The following is a 27246-nucleotide window of genomic DNA, read 5'->3' as shown; positions in this document are numbered from 1 at the left end:
TGTAAAGGGGGCATCAGGAGAGGGTGATATGCAAAAGACATTCAGAAATTTCACATGTAGAATCAACAATGTACCTGTGCAAAATAGGACACCTACATGATTATTAAATCTGGTGACCTTGCGATCCCCCATCCATTTAGGTCTCAGTTTGGTAATGTTGGTAGCTTTCAAATGTCTACAGGGGAATCAACCAGAAAAGGAACGAAAAAAATGAAAGACAATTCTTCCTCTAAGACTTCAGACATTTGGATTTTGAAGGTGAGTTGGACGCAATCTAATCTGTTTTTTTCCCAAACATAGCAATACATTTAATGATAAGATGTTCATCTGGATTAAGACAGTCAGACATAGCAATACATTTAATGATAAGATGTTCATCTGGATTAAGACAGTCAGACTGGCCCTTGGTTTTCTACTCCCGATATTTACTATCAATATTATGGGTGACATTGGGAACACGCTGGCTCAGATTCTAAGTGGACTGTGGGTTTGTGGGTAGGTGTGTGCGTGTTACAGTCACAGACATTATAAAGAGGTGGTGTTTATGAAGTCATACCTTTTCAGCATTGAGGGGGTCCATTGTGTGTTGTAGGTAAGTCCAAGCGTACATCTTCATTTTGCCTTAATAATAATATAGTGCAAGAAATGGTGTTATAAATATAAATATTAAGTTTAATGATATACATTAAATGTACACAACCCTGGAAAAAGTAATGCCTTAGAAGGAATGAATCTTTGTATCTATAGAGCTACATTTGGGAGAAAGTTCTAGAGAAATTAAAAAAGGTGTTATTAGTTATGTATTTATCGGAGAACAATTTAGTTATGTATTTTATTTATGAAGATGTACAGGAAAACACTTTCCAAGAGATGCTCCGATTGCTGTCCATCAGTGATTCCCAACCATATTTTAGAATAAGTAGAATCCTATTAAAAAGTAAGCAGCTGTAATGGAGGCAAATGGTGCTACCTTCAGGCATTGATTATGGGCCATGTAGTCATATGCAAAAATGCATACATCCTCATAAAAAGGAAACAACGTATTTTAGGGTAGTTTATGTAGAAAATTCAATAAATGTTTAGATATAATATGAAGGCATCCAAATCTTAATGTTACTCACTACAGACTACTGTATGTCTATTTTCTATCTATTTTTGTATAATAACTGTAGCTGGTCTCTTATCACTGCCACCCTGCAAAGGTTTTGCCACAATAATTAATTTCACAAATGTACATGATTAAACCCATAGAAATGGTTTAATGGTGTAACAGAGGTGTAGGAAATACACAACAATGCATTGTCAATTTATTTACATGTACATTTAATTGTCACATAATACTTTTTAAACTGTCCAAAATAGGTTAAAGTGTGTTTTGCTCTTATGATTTCCACCTCATTTACTTTGTTTATATTTCCACGACTTAGCCATACAAACTCATGCTGGATCATTCTGTATATATCTACACAGGCACACACTCACACAACTTCCAGTCCATCAAATCTGACTCTTCATCACCTATGCCTAGCTGTGTTTTGGAAATAATCCATGTTGTTGTGATGGACTTCTGTCCTCTGCTACAGTCAGAGATATGTGGAGGCTCCAACAGGCCACAATATATATCAAGGAAGACATGACCACAGGAATACACATAAATAAGCAATTACATAATTTTTCAATCGCTGGTTCACCGCTTTTCCTTCCTCTGACCACTTTTGATAGATACTGACCACTGCAGACAGGCAACACCACACAAGAGCTGTAGTTGTGGAGATGCTCTGACCCAGTCGTCTAGCCATCACAATTTGGCCCTTGTCAAAGTCGCTCAGATCCTTACGCTTGGCCATTTTTCCTGCTTCTAACACATCAACTTTGTTCACTTGCTGCCTAATATATCCCACCCACTGACAGGTGCCATGATATCGAGATTATCAGTGTTATTCACTTCACCTGTCAGTGGTCATAATGTTACGGCTGATCGTTGTATGTATATACAGTTCTGAAAAAGATTAAGAGACCACTGCACCATTTTCTTTCCTTTCCAAAGAAGTTGAAAAGGAAAGTTTTCAGTGAGGAACAGAATCGTTCAATTTGCAGTAGTCTCTTAATGTTAATCCTTCTGTTCCTCACTCCAAACCTTCCTTTTCTACTAAGAAAAAGGAAAAAGGATCCAGTGGTCTCTTAATTCTACATTTTGTTTGCCAAATCAGGACAGCTAGTTGATTGCAGTTTTTCTTCAACCACTCTAATGCAATATTAACAAGTAGGTGATGCATTTTCACAAGCACAACAATCTGAACAGTACTTATCATGCTTTATGTTTCAAAACGATTCACTTTAATATTGTCTATATAGTTTAGCTTAATAACGGGTTAACTGTGCTTTGATTGTGTTTACTGTAGCTAACTTCATTTTAACAATCCCAAAAGCCCTACGGGTGTGTAAGCACAATGAATCTGTCCACATGACTTATCACATGACTTATTTGGTTGAGCCAAATATTTTATAGAAAATTGGTTTTGCCATTGTTCTATTTAGCACTTGAAAGATTTACATTTTGAAAATTGTATTTCTTCTTTTGGATTACAATTAGTTTAGAACCAGTAAACAGTAAAACTTTTTCTTATCTGATATTTTGGTGACTAAACAAAAATGTTCACCTGGTATTTCACATGGCATGAAATACATGCACAGTCAAAAGGTTAGAATATATGCCAGGCACAATATAAGTAATTTAAAAAAATGCAGGTTTTGGTTTTGTACTGAGAATATTCTTAACATACCAGTTTCATCTGAGAATGTTAAAAAGTATTAGAGCAATAAACTCAAATTCCAAAATAATTTCTGAGGGCCTGTTTTCTAATTTCACAAAGTCATATTACTATGTAAAGATGATAGGATATAAGTTAATTACAATGCTCAGATCTCTCTTTGTGAACCAGTTTTTGCTACAGTGCATTTAAAAAATGCACTGTGAAACAAGTATTTCTGTGAAACCTGCCTTGCACTGCTCCAGTAAAAAACCTACAAGATGTTAGCGACCTGATGGAGATATTTTATTTTTGATACAGTTGATTCCATTGAAAGGCAACTTACCAACAGTACAACTCCTTGCTTAATACAAACAGGTCCAAGCCACTCAATTCTATGAGTGCAAAGTTAACTTATGCCATCGTATTATGAAGGAATTTGCATGGATAATTTTGTATTTTGATAGGGAGTTGTAGGACCTATGTTACTTTCCAGAAAAAAATAATACAATCCCTATAATTAATTGAAAATAGTACAAAGACAACATATCAAATGTTGAAACTGAGAAATGTTATTGTTTCTTGAAAGATACATGTCCACTTGAATTGGATGACAGCAATCCGTTTCATAAATGCTGGGACAGGATAAAAAAAGGCTGGAACATTTGTTTAACCCCCCCCAAAAAAATGCTGGAACATCTCATAACTAATTAGGTTAATTGGCCATAGGTCAGTAACATGATTGGGTATGAAAAGAGCATCCCAGAGAGGATGAGTATTTCAGATATAAAGATTGGGAGGGGTTCACCACTCTGTGAAAGTCTGCTCAGGCAAATAGTGCAACAATTTAAGAATAACGGGATAAGGCCAAAAACCAATATTGGATGACTGTGATCTTCAGGCCCTCAAATGGCACTGCATTAAAAACAGACAAAATTCAGTTGTGAACATCATTACATGAGCTCAGGAACAGTTCTGCAAACCATTGTCTGTGAACACATTACTTCACTGCATCTACATATGCAAGTTAAAACGCTACCATGCAAAGAAGAAACCATAAACAAGACCCAGAACCTCTGTCGCCCTCTCTGGGGCAGAGCTCATTTAAGATGGACTAAGGCAAAGTGGAAAACTGTCCTGTGGTCTGACAAATCAACATTTGAAATAATTTTTGGGAATCATGAACGCTGTGTCCTCAGGGCTAAACAGGCGAAGGATTATCTGGCTTGTTATCTGCGCACAGTTCAAAAGCCAGCATGCATGATGGTATGGTACCCGCAGATCACGGGCATCCGATATTGGTTTTCAGCCTTGTCCCTTGCATACAGGATTCATATTATGTACCATAGATGATGAGATCACCAAACTCTTTGCCATTTTATGTTGAGAAACTTCATTCTTAAATTGTTGCCCTATTTGCCTGCGCAGTCTTTCACTGAGTGGTGAACCCCTCCCCATTCTCACTTCTGACAGACCCATCCTTTCTGGAATGATCTTTTTATAACCGATCATGTCAATGACCAGTTGGCAATTGACCTAATAACTTGTTTGATATTCCACCAGGTTAATGTTTTTAGCATTAGACAACTTTTCCAGTCTTTTGTTGCCTCTGTCCCAATTTTTTTTAACATTTTGCTGGCATGCAATTCAAACTGGGGATGTATTTTTCAAGAAACAATAGACAATGAAATGTCTCAGTTTCAACATTTGATATGTTGTCTTTGTACTATTTTCTATTGAATATAGTTTGGCTGGAATATAGATTTCATATGACTAGGAATATAGACGTGCAAGTTGACAATTGGTGAGATATTTTATTTCAGAATTTGAACGGTGATACCAATGCATATTGTTTTCTGAGATGGGATGAAGGTACGTTTAAAAGCAGTGAGACACCCCACTGTTTGCTATTGCACCAGTCTGTCTTTGACATCTGTTGTGAGAGAGGAGCTACATTGATCTAGACCTGATTTAACTCATAAGTATGACACAGAAGGAGTGATTTGAATGAGACCCATGACAAAATGAGTATTAGACTGAGATCTGCATGTGACTGGCAGAGGCAGAAGGCTTTGTTCAAGAACTACGACAAACTTAACACACCGATTGTCACTATTGATAATGTGTTCAAACAAAAGATAGATATATACACAAACAAATACACATGCTTATGCTTTGAAGCTATTGTTCCACAGGCGCACTCTGCCATGCATCCTTTATTGATACTCCAAACACAGCCAGGAGCTAAGCTGTCGTCTACACACTGACACCACAAACAAGCCAGCAGGCCAAAGCACTGCAAACGGGGGCTACCGCCACCATGTTTACGCTGTAGACACCAGTTACACCCGGCCTGCCATATCAGTGTCACCAGCCGAGCATGCCCTGAGCAATCGACTTCATGCCACTCTCTCAGCACACATTTCAGACCTTCAGGAAGAGTGTGCAGCAGTAACGATGCAAAAAAGTGAATGTATTGGTCACTGGATTCATGACAGCCAATATTAGACACACATGATTAATCAGTATCTAGATGTGTATGTTGAATCATGCTCGAACTCTTACGTCTCTCTGAATCACCATTTGTTGTAAAAATGGCACTGTCAAGCCAAAACAGGTTCCCAAAAATGTTAATATGTGCCCCATGTCATCCAAATCACATACTTTCAAACTTGGAGATTCATGGCTAACCGAGATATGATATTGAATTCATGTAAACAACATATTCCACACCTCGATCCGAATGTAAAAGACTAAATCTTTTACTTAAGTATCCTCCATGAACCTTGCATGTCACCAAATGCTTAGTCTGTCCATACTTTACATTGATACTCTGTCCTGCACAATTTAGTAATACAAATAAAAGTAACATTTAAATGTTATGGTTGCTATGGGAGCCCCGCACAATTCCACAACCTACAAGTTTCTTGTCTCCCACATGAAGACGAACGTGAAACTGGCAGAGCTGATGAAGAACCAGGAGCAGTGCTACTGGCAGGACACAGGTCGATGGATGGGTTACGAGGAGAGTTATGACCCCCAGGCCGGAGGCTGGGGAACATCCCATATTTCCTACCTCACTTTCAAGAGCCTCATCCAGCTTCGCCGCACCATGAACACAGGTCAGAACTGGGCACAGAGAGAATGCTGGTTAAAATGTAAAATGTCCTAATCCAGGTAGATCATTTGTGTTTTCATTAAGTTCTGAGTGAATAAGACCGTAGGTTTTAGGAAATGTTCAAATGCAAGCCCTAATACAGCGTTTTTACAATTATGGTCTGTGGTCCAAAAATATTGCGAGAGAAACAGGACTAAGCATCAAAATATTTTTGTTGACTGCACAAACAGTGTTCTTTTTCACTTAGAAAATACTTGACCCTGTTTGACCCCTCATTTCTTTCTATGGATTGTTTAGGTGTGGTAATGTTGGACCGGGAGGAGCGTAGTCTACCCAGCATTGCTGAGAAAATGGTGGACGAGCTGATCAAGAAGAAAGAAATCCGTCCAGGCGACCGGGACGGGGTGCTCCGTTCTTTACTCCAGAACCGCAGGTAAAGTCCTGTCTTTAGCTTGTGATTTGTAACCTTAAGGGTTTCTCACAATAAAGTCATGCTTTTGGATCAGAAGGGTTCAAAATAAGTCACGTCAAAACAGTTCATCTTTATGAACACTATATTAGTGACAAACCAGCTGTCACTGGTTAAAATCAAATGATCATCTGTTTAAATTATTTGTATATATAATAGATAAGTTGACAAAGAACAAGTTATTCATATCAATGACCTCTGGAGCAATTAATGTTAACTGTGTTGCTCATTGACATAAAATAGAAAATATTTTTCACCTTGCCACCGCACAATATAATCTAGCAAACTTTAGGCTAGATGCTTAAACCTATATTTAACCTGTTTTAAGGCATAAACCAATACCGTATGTCTACACTGATTAGGAAAAAAGGTTTCAAGGGGGTTCTCCGTCTGTCCATTTGTGGGTCCCTGAAGAACAATTCTTCGTTTAAAGTAGATTTGGAAGCAAATTGGGTTCTAACTGGAGCCATGAAAGGTGCTTTTACATGGTTCTCCTATTGGCACAGCTGAAGAAAAACTTTTAGACAGTATTTATTTTTGAAGAGTGTTTATGGATTTGGGACTGACAGTAGGTACATATAAGCTGTGATTCTTTCCTCAGCCAAACTACAGTAGAAAGCCAACCCATGGTCGGGGGGACGGAGATGCAGACCTTCTCAGTCAAAGAGAGAGTATGTCACCCTGTCCTACTCATCAGATCATCTTTCACTTAAAATAGTTACAGAAATAGATAAACACTTCACATTGTACATTTTGTAACCCCCCCCCCCCCCACACACACATTCAATGTCAATGTGTTCAAACCTCTATTTTTGTCGACCATACTGTGAACATTATTTTTCTTCCCTCAGAGAGATACTACTGACAATGTAGAGGCATCAATGGTGCTTGTAGGTAAGTGCAAATCTGAAGGAAATTAATGATCTGAAAATATTTTTTAAAAGCCTCAGTGTTAAACAAAATGGGCAGAAACCATCGCACAGGTATAAACTTACTCTTCCTGAAAGAATGCATGGATTGATACAATTGTGAACTAAATTTACCCGTATTTGAAATTAGATTTATATTGCGAAAATTTGAACTTTATTTCGAGGAATACAACATCGTCATGTTCTTTTAGGTAAACAACACTACTTTTCTTAGTTCGGAGGGTTTTAGTGTAATTTTCCACTTGCAATGCAGCTTTGCGATAGCGGTACGCACCATTTCCATTCATGTATTTGTACAATGCTAATAAAACGAATTACTGACTAAGACAGAGCTGAGTAATGGATTGTTTTAAAAAAAATCTCTATGTGCCTTAAAGACCAACTCAGGGTAAGTGGACAGTCACCCAAATAGGATTTTTGGACAAACAATCCCTTTAATCATGCAAACGCGTAGTTAATCACATACACATATTTGGACTCAATCCAGGGTCCCCTCATCTCCGTCTCTCCCTTTCGCCTTCTTAAAATACCTCAATATATTCATCCGGAATAACACAGTTGATAAATCTTTCTTGAAAACATATATAGTATTAGTAGCTAGCTAACTAGCTGAAAAAAACAGATGCCATTGTTTAGCATTGCTTTCATCGTAGGATCCTTTCCATGGTAAAGAAAAACCCCTTCACAACATCCAGCCAAGTGAAGAGCACTCTCCAGGAGGTAGGCATATCATTATCCAAGTCTACCATAAAGAGAAGACTTATACAGAGGGTTCACCACAAGGTGCAAACCATTCATAAGCCTCATGAATAGAAAGGTCAGATTAGACTTTGCCAAAAAACTTCTAAAAAAGCCAGCCCAGTTCTGGAATAGCATTCTTTGGACATATGAATCTAAGATCAACGTGCACCAGAATGATGGGAAGAAATAAATATGGAGAAGGCTTGGAACGGCTCATGATCCAAAGCATACCACTTAATTTGTAAAACGTGGTGGAGGCAGTGTGATGGCATGGGCATGTATGGCTTCCAATGGCACTGGGTCACTAGTGTTTATTGATGATGCGACAGAACAGAAGGGGCTGGATAAATTCTGAAGTGTATAGGAGTATATTGTCTGCTCAGATTCAGCCAAATTCAGCAAATTTGATTGGACAGCGCTTCACTTCACAGATGGACAATGACCCAAATCATATTCCGAAAGCAACCCAGGAGTTTTTTAAGGCAAAGAAGTGAAATATTCTGCAATGGCCAAGTCAATCACCTGATCTCAAGCATGCATTTCACTTGTTGAAGACAATACTTAAGGCAGAAAAATCCACAAAAAAACAAATGCAAACCATCACAAAGGAGGAGACCCACTTTTTGGAATGTCCATGCGTTCCAGACTTCAGGCAGTCATTGTCTGCAACGGATTCTCGACTAAGTATTAAAAATGAACATTTTATTTATAATTGTGTTACTTCATACATAATATTTGAGCCCCTGAAATAATGGGACTGTGTATGAAAATGGTTGCAATTCCTAAACATTTCAAACGATATTGTTGTTCAACCCCTTGAATTAAAGCTGAAAGTCTAGGCTTCAATTGCATCTAATTTATTTCATTTCAAATCCATTGTGGTGGCGTATGGAGCCAAACTTGTGAAAATGTTGTCAGTGTCCAAATATTTCCAGACCTAACAGTACCTTGGTTCATGCCAGGTCAGTTTGACATTGGAGTGTGGCTGTATTGGTAGATCCCATCCGGCTGTAAATTTGAGCAGCTATCCAATCAACACAGAGATACGCATCACGCATCAATCAGTAATTTAAGTTGCAGCTTCATGGTGACACCCACTGGGAGGATAAACCAGAGGTTTTCAACTCCTGATTAAACAGTTATGTTGTGGCGATTAATTTTTATTACATTTCTTTTAATAGATTTACATATTTTTCATAATTACCAAGGCCCGGTCCTCATTGACCTCATATCTAAGGCCTTGGCTTCAACTCACTTTGCATACACTGGACACTGAGCAGTTTCTTCAATGTTTCCTACCAGATCCTCTCAAAGCTCTGTCAGACTGGTTTTATCTGGGCCACTCAAGGACTTTCACAGATTTGTCCCGAAACCACTCCAGCATTGTATTGGATATGTTTTTGGTCGTTTGCCCGAGTTTGATGTCCTGGGAGCTGTTGATCAGGATCATAATGCTCCCACCACCATGCTTCAACATAGGGATGGTATTAGCCAGCTGATGAGCTGGACCTTGTTTTTGAAATGGCAATTCAGGCAGCATGTCATATGCCTTTTACTCAGGCCTGGCTTCCACCAAGCCTCTAACATAAAGGCCTGATTGAGTAGTGTTGAAATGGTCGTCCTTCCGATAGGTCCTCCCATCTCTGTAGAGAAACTCTGAAGCTCAGCTATTGGATTCTTGATCTTTACCATGCCCTTTGACTGTTTTGGCTGGATGACCAAATCTTGGAAGAATCTTGGTTTTTTTACACGCCTGGAGTGATATAACCCAATATGGAATGTTCAGCTCATAAATGCAGCAAGCGAACAATGAGATGAAAATGTACAATCTTTTTTTTACTTAAAAAAAACTAGCAAAAGCAAGCCTGAAATGTACCAATTACAGAAACAGCTTCAAGAGTGATAAATAAATAAATAAAAAGAAAAACCTGAGGAAAGTTTTGGCCCACCTTAAGCCACCAGAACAGCTTCAGCATGCCTTGGCATTGATTCTGTGAGTCTCTGGATCTTAACTGGATGGATGGAACACCACTGTTCTAAAAGATTTTGTAATTTGTTGTTTTGATGATTGTGGTGGAGAGCACAATGAAATCTATTTCAAAGTCAATTAGATCCTTTCCTCTTGCCATCTTCATACAACATTGAGGTCAGCTGAGCCTGTTGTATTTTTATACATGCCATATAGGATAATAGGATGTTCATTTCTTAATTGTATCATGCACTACACTTGTATGGAAGCACCTGCATTTGTTATATTCCTCCACTCATTTATTCAGCCTTTCCCCCTGAATTGCTTGGTTTCGCCAGGTGTTCAGCTCTAGAAAGAATGTTGATGGTATTAAACTTCTTCATGGGGAACTTCAAGGCTGCAGATCCTTTTGGGAACCTTCACCAAGTCTATGACTCGACACAATCCTGTCTTAGAGCTCTACGGAGCTCTTCCTTCAACCATGGCTTGGTTTTTTCTGTGACATGCACTGTCAACTGCGAGACCTTATAGAGACAACTGTGTATTTCCAAATCATGTCCAATCAATTGCATTTACCACAGGTAGACTCCAATCAAGTTGTAGAAACATCTCAAGGATGATCAGTGGAAACAGGATGCACCTGAGCTCAATTTCAAGTGTCATAGCAAAGGGTCTGAATACTTATGTAAATGTGATATTTCTTTTTTATTTCTTATTTTTTCTTTGCAAAAATGTCTGCTTGCTTGAGCATTGAGGTAGTGTGTAGATTGAAAAATAAAAAAATAAACTTAATCCATTTTAGAGTTATCAGTCTATTCTTGTTCTGAGAAATGACAGCTATTTCAGAATCTGCCAAGAAACTGAAGATCTTGTACAACGCTGTGTCCTCACATGGCAGCTTCATTAAATAGTACCCGCAAAGCACCAGACTCAATGTCAACAGTGAAGAGGCGACTTAGGCAGAGTTCCAAAGAAAAAGCCAGTGGGTCAGAGCATCTCTAAAACGGCAAAGCTTATGGGGTGCTTCCAGACGGCAGTGGAGAGTACCTACCGACAGTGGTCCAAGGAGGGAAAACTACAAACCAGCGGCAGGGTGTTTGCCGGCCAAGGCTCATCAATGCACGAGGGCATTGAAGGCTATCCTGTTGGGTCCAAACCTACTGAAGGTCCACTGTGGCACAAGTCACAGAAAATTTGAATGATGGTTATGAGAGGAATGTGTCACAATATACAGTGCATCGCACCCTGATGCGTATTGGTCTACGTAGCTGCTGCATATGGGGCTGCGTAGAGTGCCCATGATGACCCCTGTGACCACCATCAAAAGTGCCTACAATAAGCTTAATAAGCGTCGGAACTGGACCTGGGAGCAGTGGAAGGTCACCTGGTCCGATGAATCCCGATTTATTTTACATCATGTGGATGGCCGTGGATGTGTGTGCCGTTTACCTGGGGAAGTGATGGCACTAGGATGCACTGTGGGAAGACAACAAGCCTGTGGAGGGAGTGTGATGCTCTGGGAAATGTTCTGCTGGGAAACCCCGGGTCCAGGCATTCATGTGGATGTCAATTTGATACTTAAAGAACTTTTCTAGGTATTTCCTTGGATTTCCAAATTCCCTATATGTCAGTCCAATTGAGCATTTCTAAGATGTGCTGGACCAACAAATCCGATCCTCAGCAGCTCCACTTCACAACTTATAGGACTCGAAGGACCTGCTGCTAATGTCTTGGTGCCAAATACCACAAGACACCTTCATGGGTCTTGTTTAGTCAGCGGGTCTGCGTTTTTTTGGTGGCACACAAAGGAACAAGAGCATATTAGGCAGGTGGTCATAATGTTTTGGCTCATCAGTGTATACAGTACCTGTGCAGGTTTATGTGTGTACTGTATGTGTGTATATTTTCCAGGAGCTCTGGACTTTCTAGAGAGGCCCACAGTAGCGTTTGTGCGTCTTAAGGAGGCTGTGGTTCTGGATTCGGCCTTGGAGGCTCCAGTGCCAGTCCGCTTCATCTTCTTCCTGGTGGGCCCCAACAAGAGTGACATGAACTACCACGAGACTGGTCGAGCCATGTCGGCACTAATGGCCGACAAAGTGAGTCAGCAAATGAAAATACAATTAAACAACAGAAAGATAAACAATACTGCACATGGAATGAGAGAAATTGGACAAAGAAATAGGACTGGGAACATCCAAGAATGGGAAATGGGGAAACAGGACTAAAAATGTATTCACGATTTTATACTGTAGGTTGTTTTGACTTTTTGTTTAAAGAGCAGTGGGCTGAATCCAAAACCATGTTGCAGAAATACATGTGCACTAGATACAGAAACTTAGACTGCTGAACTACCTTAGACCACAATTCATGATATTGTAATTCCCATCAGTGCTTGTATATGTGGCCTTTTCACCAAACCATGCTACATGTGTCTTTTGTAAATGTAACAACATTTTCCACTACACCAGACACAGAAGGTTATTTTCATGGAAACAGATTAAGCCTAGTCTTGGATATGAAGCCATTTCCAAGTTGATTCTCCATTGAGCATTTGTGTTATTATTATTCCAGGACTAGGTTCACTGCACAACAAGCCTAAAAGACATTAAACATAATATGTATTTCTTCCAACCCAGGTGTTCAACCAGGGTGCTTTCCAGGCGCAGAGTGAACGGGAGTTGATGGATTCTCTGGCTGACTTCATGGACTGCAGCATTGTGATCCCACCCACAGAAATCCAGGAAGGGGCTATGCTCCAGTCCATCATCAGCTTTCAGAAGAAATTACTGCAGGAGAGGCTCCGCCCCTCCGACCCGGTGCTGCGCATAGATGTAAAACCTCGCAAATGTGAGCATAGGGTCAACATCAGTATATTTTATAACAACACAATAATATCTAATCAAAATACAGTTTATGAGCATACACACATGCACTTCAGTCAACAAGTATTTGGAGTGACACAAGTTTTGATGTTTTGCTTTGTGCTAAAACGATTTGGATTTGAAATAGTGCAAAGATTAAGGAGTTAAAGAACAGATTGTCAGCTTTAACTTGGTATTTCATATTGGATGAACTATTTCATGAAAACACGTACATAGTCTCCCAATTACAGGGTAAGGAATTATTTTGACATTTGGCTTCACATATGTCTCCTATTAGGCAAATTTGTTTGAATTATAAGTGCATCCTCAAGAGAGCTATCAATGTTTAATCTTGAATCTAGGTTGTTAGGGTCTGACAACAAAAGGACCAAAGAAGTGTCAATGCAAATCAAGTTGGCCATCATGATGAAGATAAGAATACATTTATCAAAGACACAGACCAAACTTTAGTCATGGCAAAAATAAAATGTTGGTGTATTAAGAAAAAGAAAGAAAGCACTGGTTAGCTCAGCAATGGCCAAATTCCCGCTCAATCAAGGAAGACTTGACCAAAATTGATCACCATGATAAAGAAAAAAACAAAAAGTGTCAGACAGATCTTGAACTCTCTCCAGGGGATTGGGGTGGATCTACCATTTGCAGAAGATTGACTTGAACACCACTGAGATGCTGGACAGGACCTTAAACGAGCAGTTCATGCTCAAGGATTTAAAAATACAATGATAAGTTGAATATGAGGTGCATACTGCCAAGATGTACAGTGGATATAAAAAGTCTACACACCCCTGTTAAAATGCCAGGTTTTGTAATGTAAAAGATTAAGACAAAGAAAAATCATGTCAGAACTTCTTTCACTTTTAACTGAAAATGAAATCTTTGCAGGGGATTTTTTTTTTATAAAAACCTTACAAAAACCAAACATCAAGTTATTTTACATCACAAGAACCTGGCCTTTTAACAGGGGTGTGTAGACTTATTAAATCCACTGTAAGATATACCGACCAAGAATAACAGCACTTTCAGAGTTCCATCCCTTGATTTAATGAGAATTGGGACAATAAAGCAAATGCAAGAAATGCACATGCTGTGCATGCAATAACATGTTTGCCAACCAATGACATCTCCAGACTCTGTTATCATCCTTTGAGGTGCCTTGCCATGCCTTTACGGCAGCCGTTATGTGTTGTCGCTTGTTGAGGCCGAGCTTCAGTCTTTTCCTCAGCAAGTGAAATGCATGTTCAATCGGATTTAAATCAGGAGATTGACTTGGCCAGTCTGAAACATTCCAATTTCTTCCCCCAATGAACTCCTTAGTTGCATTGGCAATTTGTTTCATGTCATTTTCCTGTTGGATTGTGGAGTACCACCCAATGTGTCTAGTGGCATTTTCTTTACATTACTAGATTAATTATGCTGCTGCCATCATTCTTCACATCACCAATTAAGATGTGTGCACGTTCCAGAGTCAGCCATACATATCCATGCCATGATACACTCTACCTACACCACACTTCACAGAAGGTATGCTTTGGATCATCTGCATTTAAAAACCTTCTCCACTATGCTGCCTTCCCATCACTTTGATAAAGTTTATCCTTGATCTCATCTGTCCATAAAACTCCAAAACTGCACTCTCTGTAAATTTTTGCAAATTCTAATCTGGCCTTTCTGTTTTTGGTGCTGATCAGAGGTTTGCATCTTGCAGTGTAGCCTTTGTAATTCTGCCAACAAAGACTTTTGCAAACATTCGATTGTGAAACTTTCACCCAAGCCTTCGTGAGGTTGTTGGTGATTTCTCTTATTTTAGGGTTGTTTTACACCATTCTGGTCATTTTTCTAGTTGTTGCCAATTGCTGAAGACACCAGTGGTTCCAACTTAATTTGGCAAATCGATTGCTTTTGTTTCATAGACAGCTCCCTAGTCTTCATATTGGATTATGCCTTCTGACATCAAATGCAGACTCCAAAGTCAAAACTAAAAGATGTAACTGGCACTACACATTCACAGCTATTTTAAGGTCTTAGTGATTGTTTCATTTTAAAGTGTTTAAGTACAGAACCAAAACAACTAAACGTTTCTACCTGGCCAAATACTTAATGCACTATACAGTTGTTTTATAAAACTTTGAAATATTATAATGCTAAGCTCACATGTCAAAATAGTCCTCCTGCTTAATGGTATTAAAAAAGCACACTTTTTTAATTAGTTGATGGAGGTTATTGTGAATGATCTCTCTTAAAAACCTGTAGATATCAGCATACCACCTTTATTTAAAAATATGTTTTGTAGTAAGTATATTCCAAACCTTCCCAGCTATAACTAATGTTTTCCTAGTTTCCACTTCCAGGCCTCTTCCTGAGGATCCACTTGTCCGTACGGGTCGACCATTTGGCGGGATGATCAAAGACGCAAAGAGACGCTACCAGCACTATGCAAGTGACTTCACCGATGCCCTCAATGCTCAGGTTCTCGCAGCTGTCATATTCATTTACTTCGCTGCCCTATCCCCTGCTGTCACTTTCGGCGGACTGCTAGGTAAAGAATCTACGTGTGTGGTTTCTGTTATTTTGAGTCTATCAGGTGCGCCAGATGGTCATATTTGACTTAAATAGTTGAGACTATTCCACTGAGCTATGAAAGCATTTACAATTTCTTGCCTTTTTGTACTGGAAATCAACACATGACCCAAGCATTATGTTCTACCAACTGAGTTACACAGAACCCCACTGTTTGAGTCTGTGTCTACAATCACATCACTTTCCTCCACCCCTGCCTTATTGCAGCTGATAAGGTGGACAACATGATGGGTGTGTCTGAGCTCCTGATCTCCACCTGTGTCCAGGGGGTAATCTTTTGTAGTATCGCAGCTCAGCCTGTCCTGGTCATCGGCTTCTCAGGTCCACTGTTGGTGTTTGAGGAGGCCTTTTTTGCTGTGAGTCGTTCTATCAACATTTGTGGTTTCATACAATATGTTGCAACATATTCAATATAATATATGGTATATAGCAAATTATTATATGGGAGTGATGAAGATGTCTATGGTATATATCCTTTGTTGAATATGATGAAACAAGACTGACAAAATGTCAATAACCCAGAGTCATTCCATTCCATCCCATTCAGTTCTGCAAGTCCCAGGACATTGAATATATTGTAGGGCGTGTGTGGGTGGGCGTGTGGCTGGTGGTCATTGTGGTGGTTATCGTGGCATGTGAGGGCAGTTTCTTGGTCCGCTTCATCTCCCGCTTCACCCAGGAGATCTTCTCCATCCTCATCTCTCTCATCTTCATCTACGAGACCTTCTCCAAGTTAGGCAGGGTACGCACCACCATCCCCTTCTGTCTACCTTGTTACATTGAATTTCTGTCTATGCCACTCTTTACTCATTATTGGTGTCTGTCTAGAGAAGATCAGAATATGTTTTTTATTGTCGTTGCTCCAAAACAGCTTTTGGAATAACACATTTTCGAATGCACCGTTAACATTCATCCATATCCCTGGGTTTAGATTTTCAAGGCCCACCCCTTGGTCCTGAATTACGACCACCTTAACGACAGCGTGGAGGACCCATGGCACTTGGTGGTAACCCAAAGTCACCTGTATGACAACAACACAGGCAACACAACCACCACGGTTAACGTCATGGATCGGGCCTACCCCAACACAGCTCTCCTCTCCATGTGTCTCATGTTTGGTTGTTTCTTTATTGCCTTCTTCCTGCGCCAGTTCAAGAACGGGACCTTCTTGCCTGGAAAGGTAATGATAGAAATGAATAAGCTATTCATGTTTTAATTGACATTGTCAATCACTATATTTGCTCATGATCCTCGTCATTGTGTGTTGGTGCTGCTGCTGGTGGTAGACCTGTGTAGCTCAGTTGGTTGAGAACTGCTTGCAGCACCTTTACATAACACTCTTTCAAGCTCAGATGTTACAGTATGTGTTGGTCCTTCCTTTCAGATCCGCCGCTTGATTGGGGACTTTGGTGTGCCTATTGCTATTTTCCTGATGTGTCTCGTGGATATCAACATAGAGGATACCTACACTCAGGTTAGTCCTTGCAAGCCTCGTACAAAATGTTTTTAGATTTTACTCTCCATTGCTCTGTTATTGCCAAACCAAACATGTACTGGGATTGTAATGAGTTTGTTAAGCCTGGTTAAGAGTTGAGCACACTTCATTGAACTTTCCTGTTATGTCACTGAATAGAAACTAGTGGTTCCCAAGGGTCTGACAGTGTCCAACCCGGAGGTCAGAGGTTGGCTCATCAACCCTTTCGGTGAACACAAGCCTTTCCCTGTGTGGCTGATGTTTGCTTGCTGCCTTCCCGCCTGTCTAGTCTTCATCCTCATCTTCCTCGAGTCCCAGATCACCACGTGAGTGACAGCTGTCAGCAATCAGGTCATTTACAATATGTGGAGTTTTTTAATTAGCCTATTAACAAAAGCAACCCAATACACTTGTAAATTAGGGCCATTTGCAAGTGAATCAATGAAATTAATAAGTAATTAAAGCAAACTTCCTACAAAAACAAGACTCAGTGTATTTACTGGACAGCGTGTTTTTAAATTTCAATCCTCTTATCATTGCCAGTCTGATAATAAGTAAGCCGGAGAGGAAGATGGTCAAGGGATCCGGTTTCCACCTGGACCTTCTCATCCTGGTGGGGATGGGTGGGTTTGGTGCTTTCTTTGGTGTGCCGTGGCTGAGTGCTGCCACTGTGCGTTCTGTTAGCCATGCAAATGCTCTCACCGTCATGAGCAAGGGGCCCAAGCCGGAGATCGAGAAGGTGATGGAGCAGAGAGTCAGCGGGATGCTGGTGGCACTGCTTGTTGGTGAGTGACCTTACCTACTGACCATTTCATTATCTTGGTCTGTTTGTTTTGGCATGCCAATGCTAAGACTGGGATCCATGGTCTTTGACAGAGCAGCACACTGGACAATGTACTCCTTAGAGGTCATACCCCTTTATTTTCGATATGCACTGAGCTAATATTTACTGTTGTTTTTATTTTGATTTGAATGAATACTGTAGGTATAAAAAGTATTATAGTAAAACTACTTGAGAATACTACTGGCTTTTAATGACGTGGTGAAGGGGCATTCCTACACACTCATCAGCCATGACATCATGACCACCTGCCTGATACTGTGTAGGTCCCCTTTTTGCCGTCAAAACAGCCCTGACCCATCAAGGCATGGACTCCACTAGACCTCTGAAGGTGTGCTGTGTTATCTGGCACCAAGACATTAGCAGCAGATCCTTTGAGTCCTGTAAGTTGTGAGTAGGGGCCAATTTTGCTTTGTGGTAAGGCACATAATACTGCTGTAAGAGACCAGTGACATCAGGGAAAACCGTTGCGATGAAAAGGGTGAACATGGTCTGCAACAATGGTCAGGTAGGTGGTACCTGTCAAAGTAACATCCACATGAACGGCAGGACCCAAGGTTTCCCAGAAAATCACTGCCCAAAGCTTCACGCTGCCTCTGCCGGCTTGCGTCCTTCCCATAGTGCATCCTGGTGCCATGTGTTCTCCAGGTAAGCAACGCACACGCACCCAGCCACCCACGTGATGTAAAAGGAAATGTGATTCATCAGACCAGCCCACCATCTTCCATTGCTTCGTGTTCCAGTTTTGATGCTCACGTGCCCATTGTAGGCATTTTCAGCAAGGGGTCAGCATGGGCACCCTGACTGGTCTGTAGCTGTGTTTTCTCACACCTTCCTATCAGCACCTGCATTAACTTTTTCAGCAATTTGAGCTACAGCAGCTCGTCTGTTGGAACGGACCACACGGGCCAGCCTTCGCTCCCCACGTCCATCAATGAGCCAAGGCCACCCATGGCCCTGTCGCCAATTCACCACTTTTCCTTCCTTGGTCTACTTTTGATGGGTACTGACCACTCAGGCCCAGAACACCCCCACAAGGGCTGCAGTTTTGGAGATGCTCTGACCCAGTCTTCTAGCCATCACCATTTTTCCTACTTCTAACACATCAACTTTGAGGACAGAATGTTCACTTGCTGCCTAATATATCCCACCCACTGACAGGTGCCATGATGACAAGATTATCAGTGTTATTGACTTCACCTGTCAGTGGTCACAATGTTATGGCTGATTGGTGTATGTGAGGTATTTGAAAAAAGTTAGTCTAGAGTCTGATTTATTTTATGTTTACATAATTGGAACCGTTTATTGAAAAACTAATGGACACCTACCTTTAAACAGCTCTTCCTTAAAATGTCCTACCATCTGTGTTCCTACAAATCAACTGACAGGTTTGGGTAGGTTACTTTTTAAATGTAATCCGTTAGTTACAAGTTACCTGTCCACATTTGTAATCAGTAACATAATCTGATTACTTTGAATTACTTTTAGATTATTTTCATATTAAGAGGCAGTAGAAGACAAATAGAAATATAACCAATTTAACACCTTTTGTGGGATCAATTAGTTACAGTTTACATTGCTAGCCAAAAACTGAATTAGCATTTTACCTTATGGGATATGTACAGTGCCTTTGGAAAGAGTTTCTAAACCATTGCTTTCCAGTTCAGTAGGCTATGATTGGGCTAAATCTCTACATTACACACTAAAGGTCTGTCAGTCATTCCAATTACCCTTGATCTTCCTGAATCTGACTTGTTATAATAATTTAACTCAACATCTAAGGATGTGTTGTTCTGCTATTTGTGTTTCATTCATGTTTTGTTATTGCTTTAAAACATTTTTGAAAAATAAGTGGCAAATTCTTGAAAAGGGTAATGACATTATTGTATATAAAAATCAAGATCAAGATCCGTAGGTTTTCACGCATACACAAAATGTAAAGTAGTGATGGGAATTTCTATTCGTTTCAAATAATTCAGTTAAAACAACGAATCTTTCGACTCATTTAGTCTAATTCTTCGTCTATTCTTTCGACAAATAACCGTCTAAGTTGGGCTATACATGTTATAATGCTCACTGTTTATGCTAACTAAGAACATTTAAAATGAATGCAAAAAAAGTATTTGGTTTATTATCATCGATTAGATTAAAATAGTAGTATTAGTAGAATTTTTTTTCTTTCGATCAAAATTGAACCTTGATTTTGCCTCTGGACAATGAGTTGCACTTGTGCATTTTGTACAACAATTCATTTTTAAATATTCTAATAAGACATTTAACGGGTACGAGTCAAGCACTGTGACAGCACTGGTCTTTCGATAATCCGTACATAACCTGGATGTGTTATCAGGTTTTGGAACCAGAATGCATTGGGGAACTCCATGGACTTGAACTTGGCGTAGCCAGGTCATTCTCCAGCAAGTAATTTACTTCATCCTTCATTATCTTCCGTTTGGATGTGGTGACCCGATATGCGTTTTGCTTGGAAACACATCCAGCGTTTCCAATGTTAATGTCATGCTCTGACACGTTTATGCATGTAGGAACATCACTAAAAAGACAAGAAAAGCTGTAGCAATAGAAGAGACGGCACTGTCTGCTGGCTTCTCTGGACTGTCTATCTGGGTGATGGGTCTGGTGTGGTATGTCATTAACATGTAAATGTGGCACACACAGGATTGGTGTTTTCTGTGAGGGGTTTGTATCGCCATAATCAGTTTCACTTAGTTTCTTTTCAGTCACATAAGGACCCAAGAAACGTGCTGACAACGACACACCTGGTACAGGCAACAACACAAGAACTTGGTCACCCGGCCGCAGAGGACAAGAAGCAGCATGTTTATCATAATGACGTTTCATACGTCTCTGCGAGGAAAGATAGGGCTTCCTTTGCCAGCGCACTGGTGCCATGTAGGCGCTCACGAAAGGGACTCACGTAGTCTAATACATTGTCCTTTGCACACAATCCTTCTGATAAAAACTGATCTTTTAGGACTTTCAAAGGTCCTCTGACTGTGTGTCCAAACACTAGTTCAGCCGGACTGAACCCTAGGGATTCCTGTACCGTTTCACGGACAGCAAACAACTAGAGGAACCCCTTCATCCCAATCCTTCTCGGATTCCAAACAATATTTACGGAGCATAGACTTCAGTGTCTGATGCCACCGTTCAAGCGAACCCTGAGACTCTGGGTGATATGCAATTGACACATGATGCGTTATTGACAAGGTCTTTAACACCTGTTTGAAAAGCTTAGGAAGGAAATTTGAACCTTGATCAGTTTGTACCACCTTAGGTAACCCAAATGTTGAAAATAACTTTATACAGGCTTTGCTCATCACCGGAGCAGTAATCCTTCACAGAGGAATGGCCTCTGGGTATTGTGTGGCCACACACATAAACATTGGTAATGGTCCAACACAATCAACAACCACCTGTTTGAACGGTTCGCCTATGGCAGGTATGGGCATGAGGAGATTATTATCAATGAAGTATGCCATGTTTTTCTTCTTAAGCTCCTCCACTGAGGCATCAGAAAAACATAGCAAGGCTATTGTCACCCTTTTAGTGAGCAACAAGCTGCTCACAGGTTACTGATAACTGTATTGCATCAGCAACACGGTCCACATTCTTCTTCCCGATCCTGGGCTGTTTTTCAGACACCGCCAGTTTACCAGAGGTAGCACACAAGATATCCTCCTCGTCAAACTTTCTAGACAGAATAGTGTTTGAAAATGCTATCACGACACCCATTCGTCGTGCCTGAGCACGTGTGATGGCACAAGCGGGGAACACGTGGATAACTGTTCCTCCGAAAGAGACTGGTCACTTTTATTCAACATCTCCAATATGGGTATTACCTTTCCACTGGCAGTTTGATGTACTGATGGTCGACTAGGGCTAGGTGACGAAGGCTCCGCAACCCTACACTCCGTACGAGCCGAGAATACGCTCTTGTGCGTCAACACAAATTAGTCTGCCAATACTGAAGCTTCAGTGAGTGCACTTTCTGTTCATTTAGGCAAACAGCAATGCATTCAGGTAAGCAATTTTTAAACTCCTCCAACAAGAGTAAATCCCGAAGATAATTGAAATCAGTCACCTTACAAGCAGTGAGCCATTTGTCTAACCGATTTTCCTTGTCTCTAGCAAACTCCACTTAAGTCTGGGTAGATGTCTTTTTATGGGACCTAAATCTCTGTCAATATGCCTCAGGAACAAGCTGGTAGGCACGAAGAACAGTTGCTTTGACCACGTCATAATTCAAACTGTCTTGAAGAGGTAGCACTGACAAAACTCTTGGGCTTTGCCTGTCAATTTACACTGGAGCAGTAAGCACCATACCTCTTCAGGCCATTTCAATAATACCGCTATACGCTCAAACACACAAAAATAAGAGTCAACCTCTGACTCTCTGAACACCGGTACCAAGGCGATCTGTCTGCTAATAACAAAAGTAGTAGAAGACCCCGCTGGTGAGGATGGCTCACTAGCAGGCATAGAACGAACACTGGCTAACCTCGCTGTCTCTGCATCCAGTTCCATCTTACGCAACACTTGTTCAAGCTTATGCATCTCCAGTACTTGATCAAGTCCACGTGTCTCCTGCTCTACCTCAAGTTTACGTGACTCATGTTCTAGCCTACACCTCTCCTGTTCGGCCTCGAGGCTGTGCAACTCCTGTTCGGCCTCAGATTTACACATCTCCAACTGGAGAGTTTCCATCCCTTCTGTGCTCTCTCTTCCGCCTCCACTTGGAGCCGTGTCGAACGGACATCCCTTCTGGCATCACTGTCTGACCGCAGCGGGGAGAGTGGGTCGAAACGGGGCAGTGTGGCTGGAGCCTTGACCTCGCCCTCGTCAGCCAGAGCCTGTAGATCTCCAACGTGGGGTAAGCCAAAAAGGCATCCAAATCAGAAGTAGCCATCGTAAGCCAGCAACATGAAACAACAAATACCGAACACTACACCAGCCGATCACACACTCACAGCTGCACAGCTCAACACTGAACTAGACACTTAAACCAAGGTGCATGAGTGGCATGGGTATCAATGAGAGATCCTGGGTGAGCCCCCACGTTATGTTACGAACTCTGTGGCTCTAGCAGTCCAGGGTGGATGGTACAGAGCCCTGTAATATAAAACTCAAATTAGTGTAGTGTAAAGGCACAGTGAGAAGAAACGACACAGACAACCAAAGCTACCGTCAAACATAAAACGTTTAAGTGGTTAACGTTTAAACACACGGTAAAGTGGTTAGGGAAAAGGGGCCTGACCTGGAGTGGTCAGCTCAGTTCTAACTAGTGTTTTTAGACAACGTTTTCCTACGGGTTGTGTATGCCCAAGGGTGACTTGCAAAAAAAAAGTTTTCCCAGGGACAAACAAAAACACACAGGTTGACCAAGGACTAAACATTAAGCAATTGACTAGAAAACATCAAACAAAACACCACAGCAAAACATACTCACATGAAACAGGACAAAGTGAGATGTATGTGCTATAAACTAAGTGATGTATGAATGAACAAAGTGTCGGTCTATCAAAAAGGGTATGTATCTCAAGAGTATCTATGTCCATGTGGGGTAAAGCAAAAGAGTCTCTCTGGGAGAACCAACTAACTGGGTTTTTAAACCAGGGGATGTGTGATGTGATTGGGTACAGAAAAAAAGGAACAGGTGGTGCAATTAGGAGGAGTGTCCACTGATTGGTCCACCTCAGCAGTCTGGCGATGCACTCATTACTGCCAGGTGGGAAACACCAACGAGCATAATCAGGAACATAAAGGACACCTGGGGAAACGTCAGGAGGGGAAAAACACAAACGCACATACAGGGTACCTGCATGTGTTACAATGGACACACGATGCATGCACTTAAACTATGACTCTGGACCTTTACACTAGTGTTTGAATTAATACCTTTTCGTAGCCTAGACGAAAATGTTTCACAAGGCAAATTTTTCCAAAAACTCTCTGTGGATCTTTTGTTTATCAGTTCATCTGGTTGCCTTTTCATTATCCATTAAGTGTAATTGTTCTTTTTGTACGCTTTTATTTTTTTATTTGTACAGTTACAGACTCTCTCTACCTCCATACACTCATATGTTAAGTGTAATTAATTTGCCAAAATAATAAAAAAAAATAAACACATTAAACAAAGTTGAAGATGAATTTGACCGATAGCATTTCTGTCTTCTAATTTTCTATAGATACCACGATAATATCATTACAGTGAAATCTGTTGACCACGTTAATTGTGTAGTGAAAATCTGATATCGCGACAGACCTACAATGGATCTAGGACCGTTTCCCTTCTGCCAATATTAGCCTTCACCATTAGTGGGGGAAATACTAAACTGACACAAGATCTGTGTCTAAGGGTAACTTTACTAATAATTGTCTTCATCAAGGTCTGTCCATTCTCATGGAGCCCATCCTGAAGATGATTCCCATTACCGCTCTGTTTGGGATCTTTCTCTACATGGGAATAACCTCACTCAACGGGATCCAGCTGTGGGATCGTATCCTGCTCCTTCTCGTCCCCAAAAAATACCATCCCAACGAGCTCTACGCCACTAAGGTTAATTAAGAGACATCTCTAACACATTATGCTTGTCAGACACTGGCTAGGTCTTACTAACATAATTTTCTGTCAAATGTGTCAAGACAAAGACATTTAAAATACACTGCTCAAAACAATTAAGGGAACAAATAATCTTTATAGTATAACACCAAGTCAGTTCAAATGTCACCTGCTTTGGTGCAAATGAAAGTGACAACCGGTGAACTGGAGAGGCAACAGAAAGACAACCCCCAAAAACGTTATGGTTTTACAGGTGGTGGCCACAGACAATTGCTCTCTCCTCATCCTTCTTGGCTGATTCTTCTCTAGTTTTGCGTTTTGCTAGTGTCCTTGTCACTACTGATAGCATGAGGCGATACCTGCCGCCCATTCAGGTTGCACAGGTAGTCCAGAGCATGGAGGAGATACCAGGAGACGGGCCGTTACACAAGGATAGCTGAACAGCCGTATAAAATGACATCCAGCGAGCTACTGGTGTGCATTTTTCTGACCAAACTGTCAGAAACTGCCTCTATGAGGGAGGCATGAGGACCTGACATCCTCTAGTGGGACCTGTGCTCACAGCCCAGCACCGTGCAGCTTGATTGGCATTTGCCAGACAACACCAGAATTGGCAGGTTCGCTATTGGTGCCCTGTTCTCTTCAGAGATGAGAGCAGGTTCACACTGAGCATGTGATAGAAAGAATCTGCTGATGCCGTGGTGAACATTATCCTGCCTGCAACATCATCTATGACCGGTTTGGCGGTGGGTCAGTGATGGTCTGGGGAGACATATCCTTGGAGGGTTGCACTGACCTCCACATGCTAGCTAATGGTACCCTGACTGCTTTTAGGTAACAGGATGAAATCCGCAGACCCATCGTTAGACCTTATGCTTGTGCAGTGGGCCCTGGGGTTTTCCTGGTGCAGGACGATGCCTGGCATCATGTGGCCAAAGTGTGTAGGCAGTTCCTGGATGATGAAGGCATTGATGCCATTGACTGGCCCTCACGTTCCCCAGACCTGAATCAAATTGGGAACCTCTGGGCTGTTATGTATCTTTGCATCCGATGCTGCCAAGTAGCGCCACAGACTGTCCAGGAGCTCACTGATGCTTTGATCCATGTCTGGGAGGAAATACCCCACCATCCACCCTCTGCATCAGGAACATGCCCAGTTGTTGTCGGGAGTACATACAGGCACATGGGGGCCATACACACCACCGAGTCACATTATGAGTTGCCATGATGAAATTGCAAGTTGTATAGTAAAGATTTTGATCCTTAATATATTTCGTTCATAGAGACACGATGTGTGATTTAAGTGTTCCCTTAATTATTTTGAGGCGCATTATATTTCATATTTTGGTGATATGTTGCAACCAGATAGGTTGTTTCTGTATGCCTCCTTAAAAAAGGAGATTCCTAATCTTAAGGGAATACCTTTTCTTCTGCCTGGCCTAGGTGTCAACGGGCAGAATGCATTTATACACTGCTATCCAGGTGGTGTGTCTGGTGGTACTATGGATCGTCAAGTCCAGCCCGGTCTCCCTGGCCCTTCCCTTTGTCCTCATCCTCACCATCCCTCTCCGAGTGGCCATGACCGGACGCTTCTTCACAGAGCTGGAGATGAAATGCGTAAGTGGACATCAGGGTGTTACAGGTGATCCTATGGTTAAAGCGTGATGCTGGACTTGGTACTAATAAACAATAACATAAAGATAAAAACATTATTAATGCACTCACTGTATTGAAAGTGACTTTGAATGGCATAATCTGTGATATACCATATACTATTATGTGAACAATGCAGGACAGTACAGCACAATGCAGCAAAACTTAAGCAAACCTCAGTTTCTTGACATTGAATGAGGCTGTTCCTTAGTCTCAAGCATTTTATTTTTATTTTGGTTTCAGTTGGATGGCGATGATGCCAAGGTGACATTCGAGGAGGAGCCCGGACAGGACGTGTACAATGAAACTCAGATGCCTGTGTAGACATGTGGTTCTGTGATTCTGATCCAAAACTCCTTTATTTTATTTAACTGCTGACACAATTCAAAGTATTTTAATGGGATCAATATATTTTCTCTGTTACTGTTTCAAATGACAGATATATTTTTTCATGTTTCACATATTATAGAATACAAAGAATATACAATTAAAGATTGCATTAGAGAAAGTTGCTTAATTTTGTTACATTTCAGAAAGGAAGCATAATGACAGACATAAAATTGAGGTATGAAAAAACGTAATTGATTAATTGTTGTTGGGAGTGCTGTATATCTTTTCAGAGCATGTGGGACTTGCTGGTTGGATTATAAGGCAAAGTTGTGAAGCAAGCGTGTTAGGGAATATGCTGTGGAGCTTAGCCTTGGAAAAGTGTAGTCTATGTAAGGACTTCAGTTTTATAAGACAGTGTCTGAAGTTGATTGAGAAGGTAATGCAAGCTATCTTTCCAATCTGATATACAGTGAACTCTCTCTAAAATCAAGGGACTATATCCTAAATGCACTTTTATTGCTTCAACCGATATGGATAAGAAATAAGGTAACTTGGTGGAAAACGCCCTTCTTAAGGGAAATCTGTATTTTCTGACTCAAAAAATAAATGTTTGGTCAGGTTTTTATATGAACATATTGACTAAAGTCAGACAAATACATTTAGAAAAAAATATTGGGCAGAATGATTCTATTTTATTGCAACCAAACTATGTAAATGGGGCATTTTACCCCACTATCAGGGCAAAATGCCCCTCCCTATGGGGTAAAATGCCCCCTGTTTTTTTTTACCCCCACTTAAAATGTATTCCATATTTAGGTGTAAAACTCATTCTGTCAATGTAAACTATACCATTGAAAATAATTCAATCTTGATAGCAGTGCTTAAGTGAGTTAACAAAACCAATTTAACCGTGATACTGCACATTTCAATATC

The 27246-nt window shown here is 40.8% G+C and overlaps 1 protein-coding gene across 3 annotated transcripts; it reads left to right on the top strand.

Annotated features, from left to right (window-relative positions):
• Positions 1-186: 186 nt before the first annotated feature.
• slc4a1b (solute carrier family 4 member 1b (Diego blood group)) lies at positions 187-27246 on the top strand. Of its 3 annotated transcripts, none has more exons than XM_010864573.3 (17): positions 187-258; positions 5695-5872; positions 6166-6301; positions 6939-7008; positions 7189-7231; positions 11888-12072; positions 12613-12823; positions 15194-15394; positions 15643-15791; positions 15983-16177; positions 16367-16615; positions 16820-16909; positions 17069-17235; positions 17453-17694; positions 24158-24327; positions 25774-25947; positions 26227-27246. In XM_010864573.3, exons 1-17 carry the CDS (start codon positions 211-213, stop codon positions 26305-26307), a joined length of 2589 nt encoding a protein of 862 aa, XP_010862875.1. In that variant the 5' UTR covers positions 187-210; the 3' UTR covers positions 26308-27246. The 3 variants fall into 3 exon arrangements, with proteins under 3 accessions (XP_010862875.1, XP_010862876.1, XP_019900271.1); XM_010864574.3 differs by lacking the exon at positions 187-258 and adding an exon at positions 558-592; XM_020044712.2 differs by lacking the exon at positions 187-258 and adding an exon at positions 576-588.

This window comes from Esox lucius, chromosome 5, assembly GCF_011004845.1.
Source record: "Esox lucius isolate fEsoLuc1 chromosome 5, fEsoLuc1.pri, whole genome shotgun sequence".
In the NCBI taxonomy this organism is placed as follows: Eukaryota; Metazoa; Chordata; class Actinopteri; order Esociformes; family Esocidae; genus Esox; species Esox lucius.
This window is presented reverse-complemented; position numbering and strand designations above follow the sequence as displayed.

Bases quoted from the DNA above. Each gene is read 5' to 3' on its own strand.
- slc4a1b (XM_010864573.3), top strand. From the start codon at position 211: ATGAAAGACAATTCTTCCTCTAAGACTTCAGACATTTGGATTTTGAAG. The intron at 259-5,694 runs GTGAGTTGGACG...TCCCACATGAAG, and splicing joins CAGACATTTGGATTTTGAAG to ACGAACGTGAAACTGGCAGA. The intron at 7,232-11,887 runs GTAAGTGCAAAT...TATATTTTCCAG, and splicing joins GGCATCAATGGTGCTTGTAG to GAGCTCTGGACTTTCTAGAG.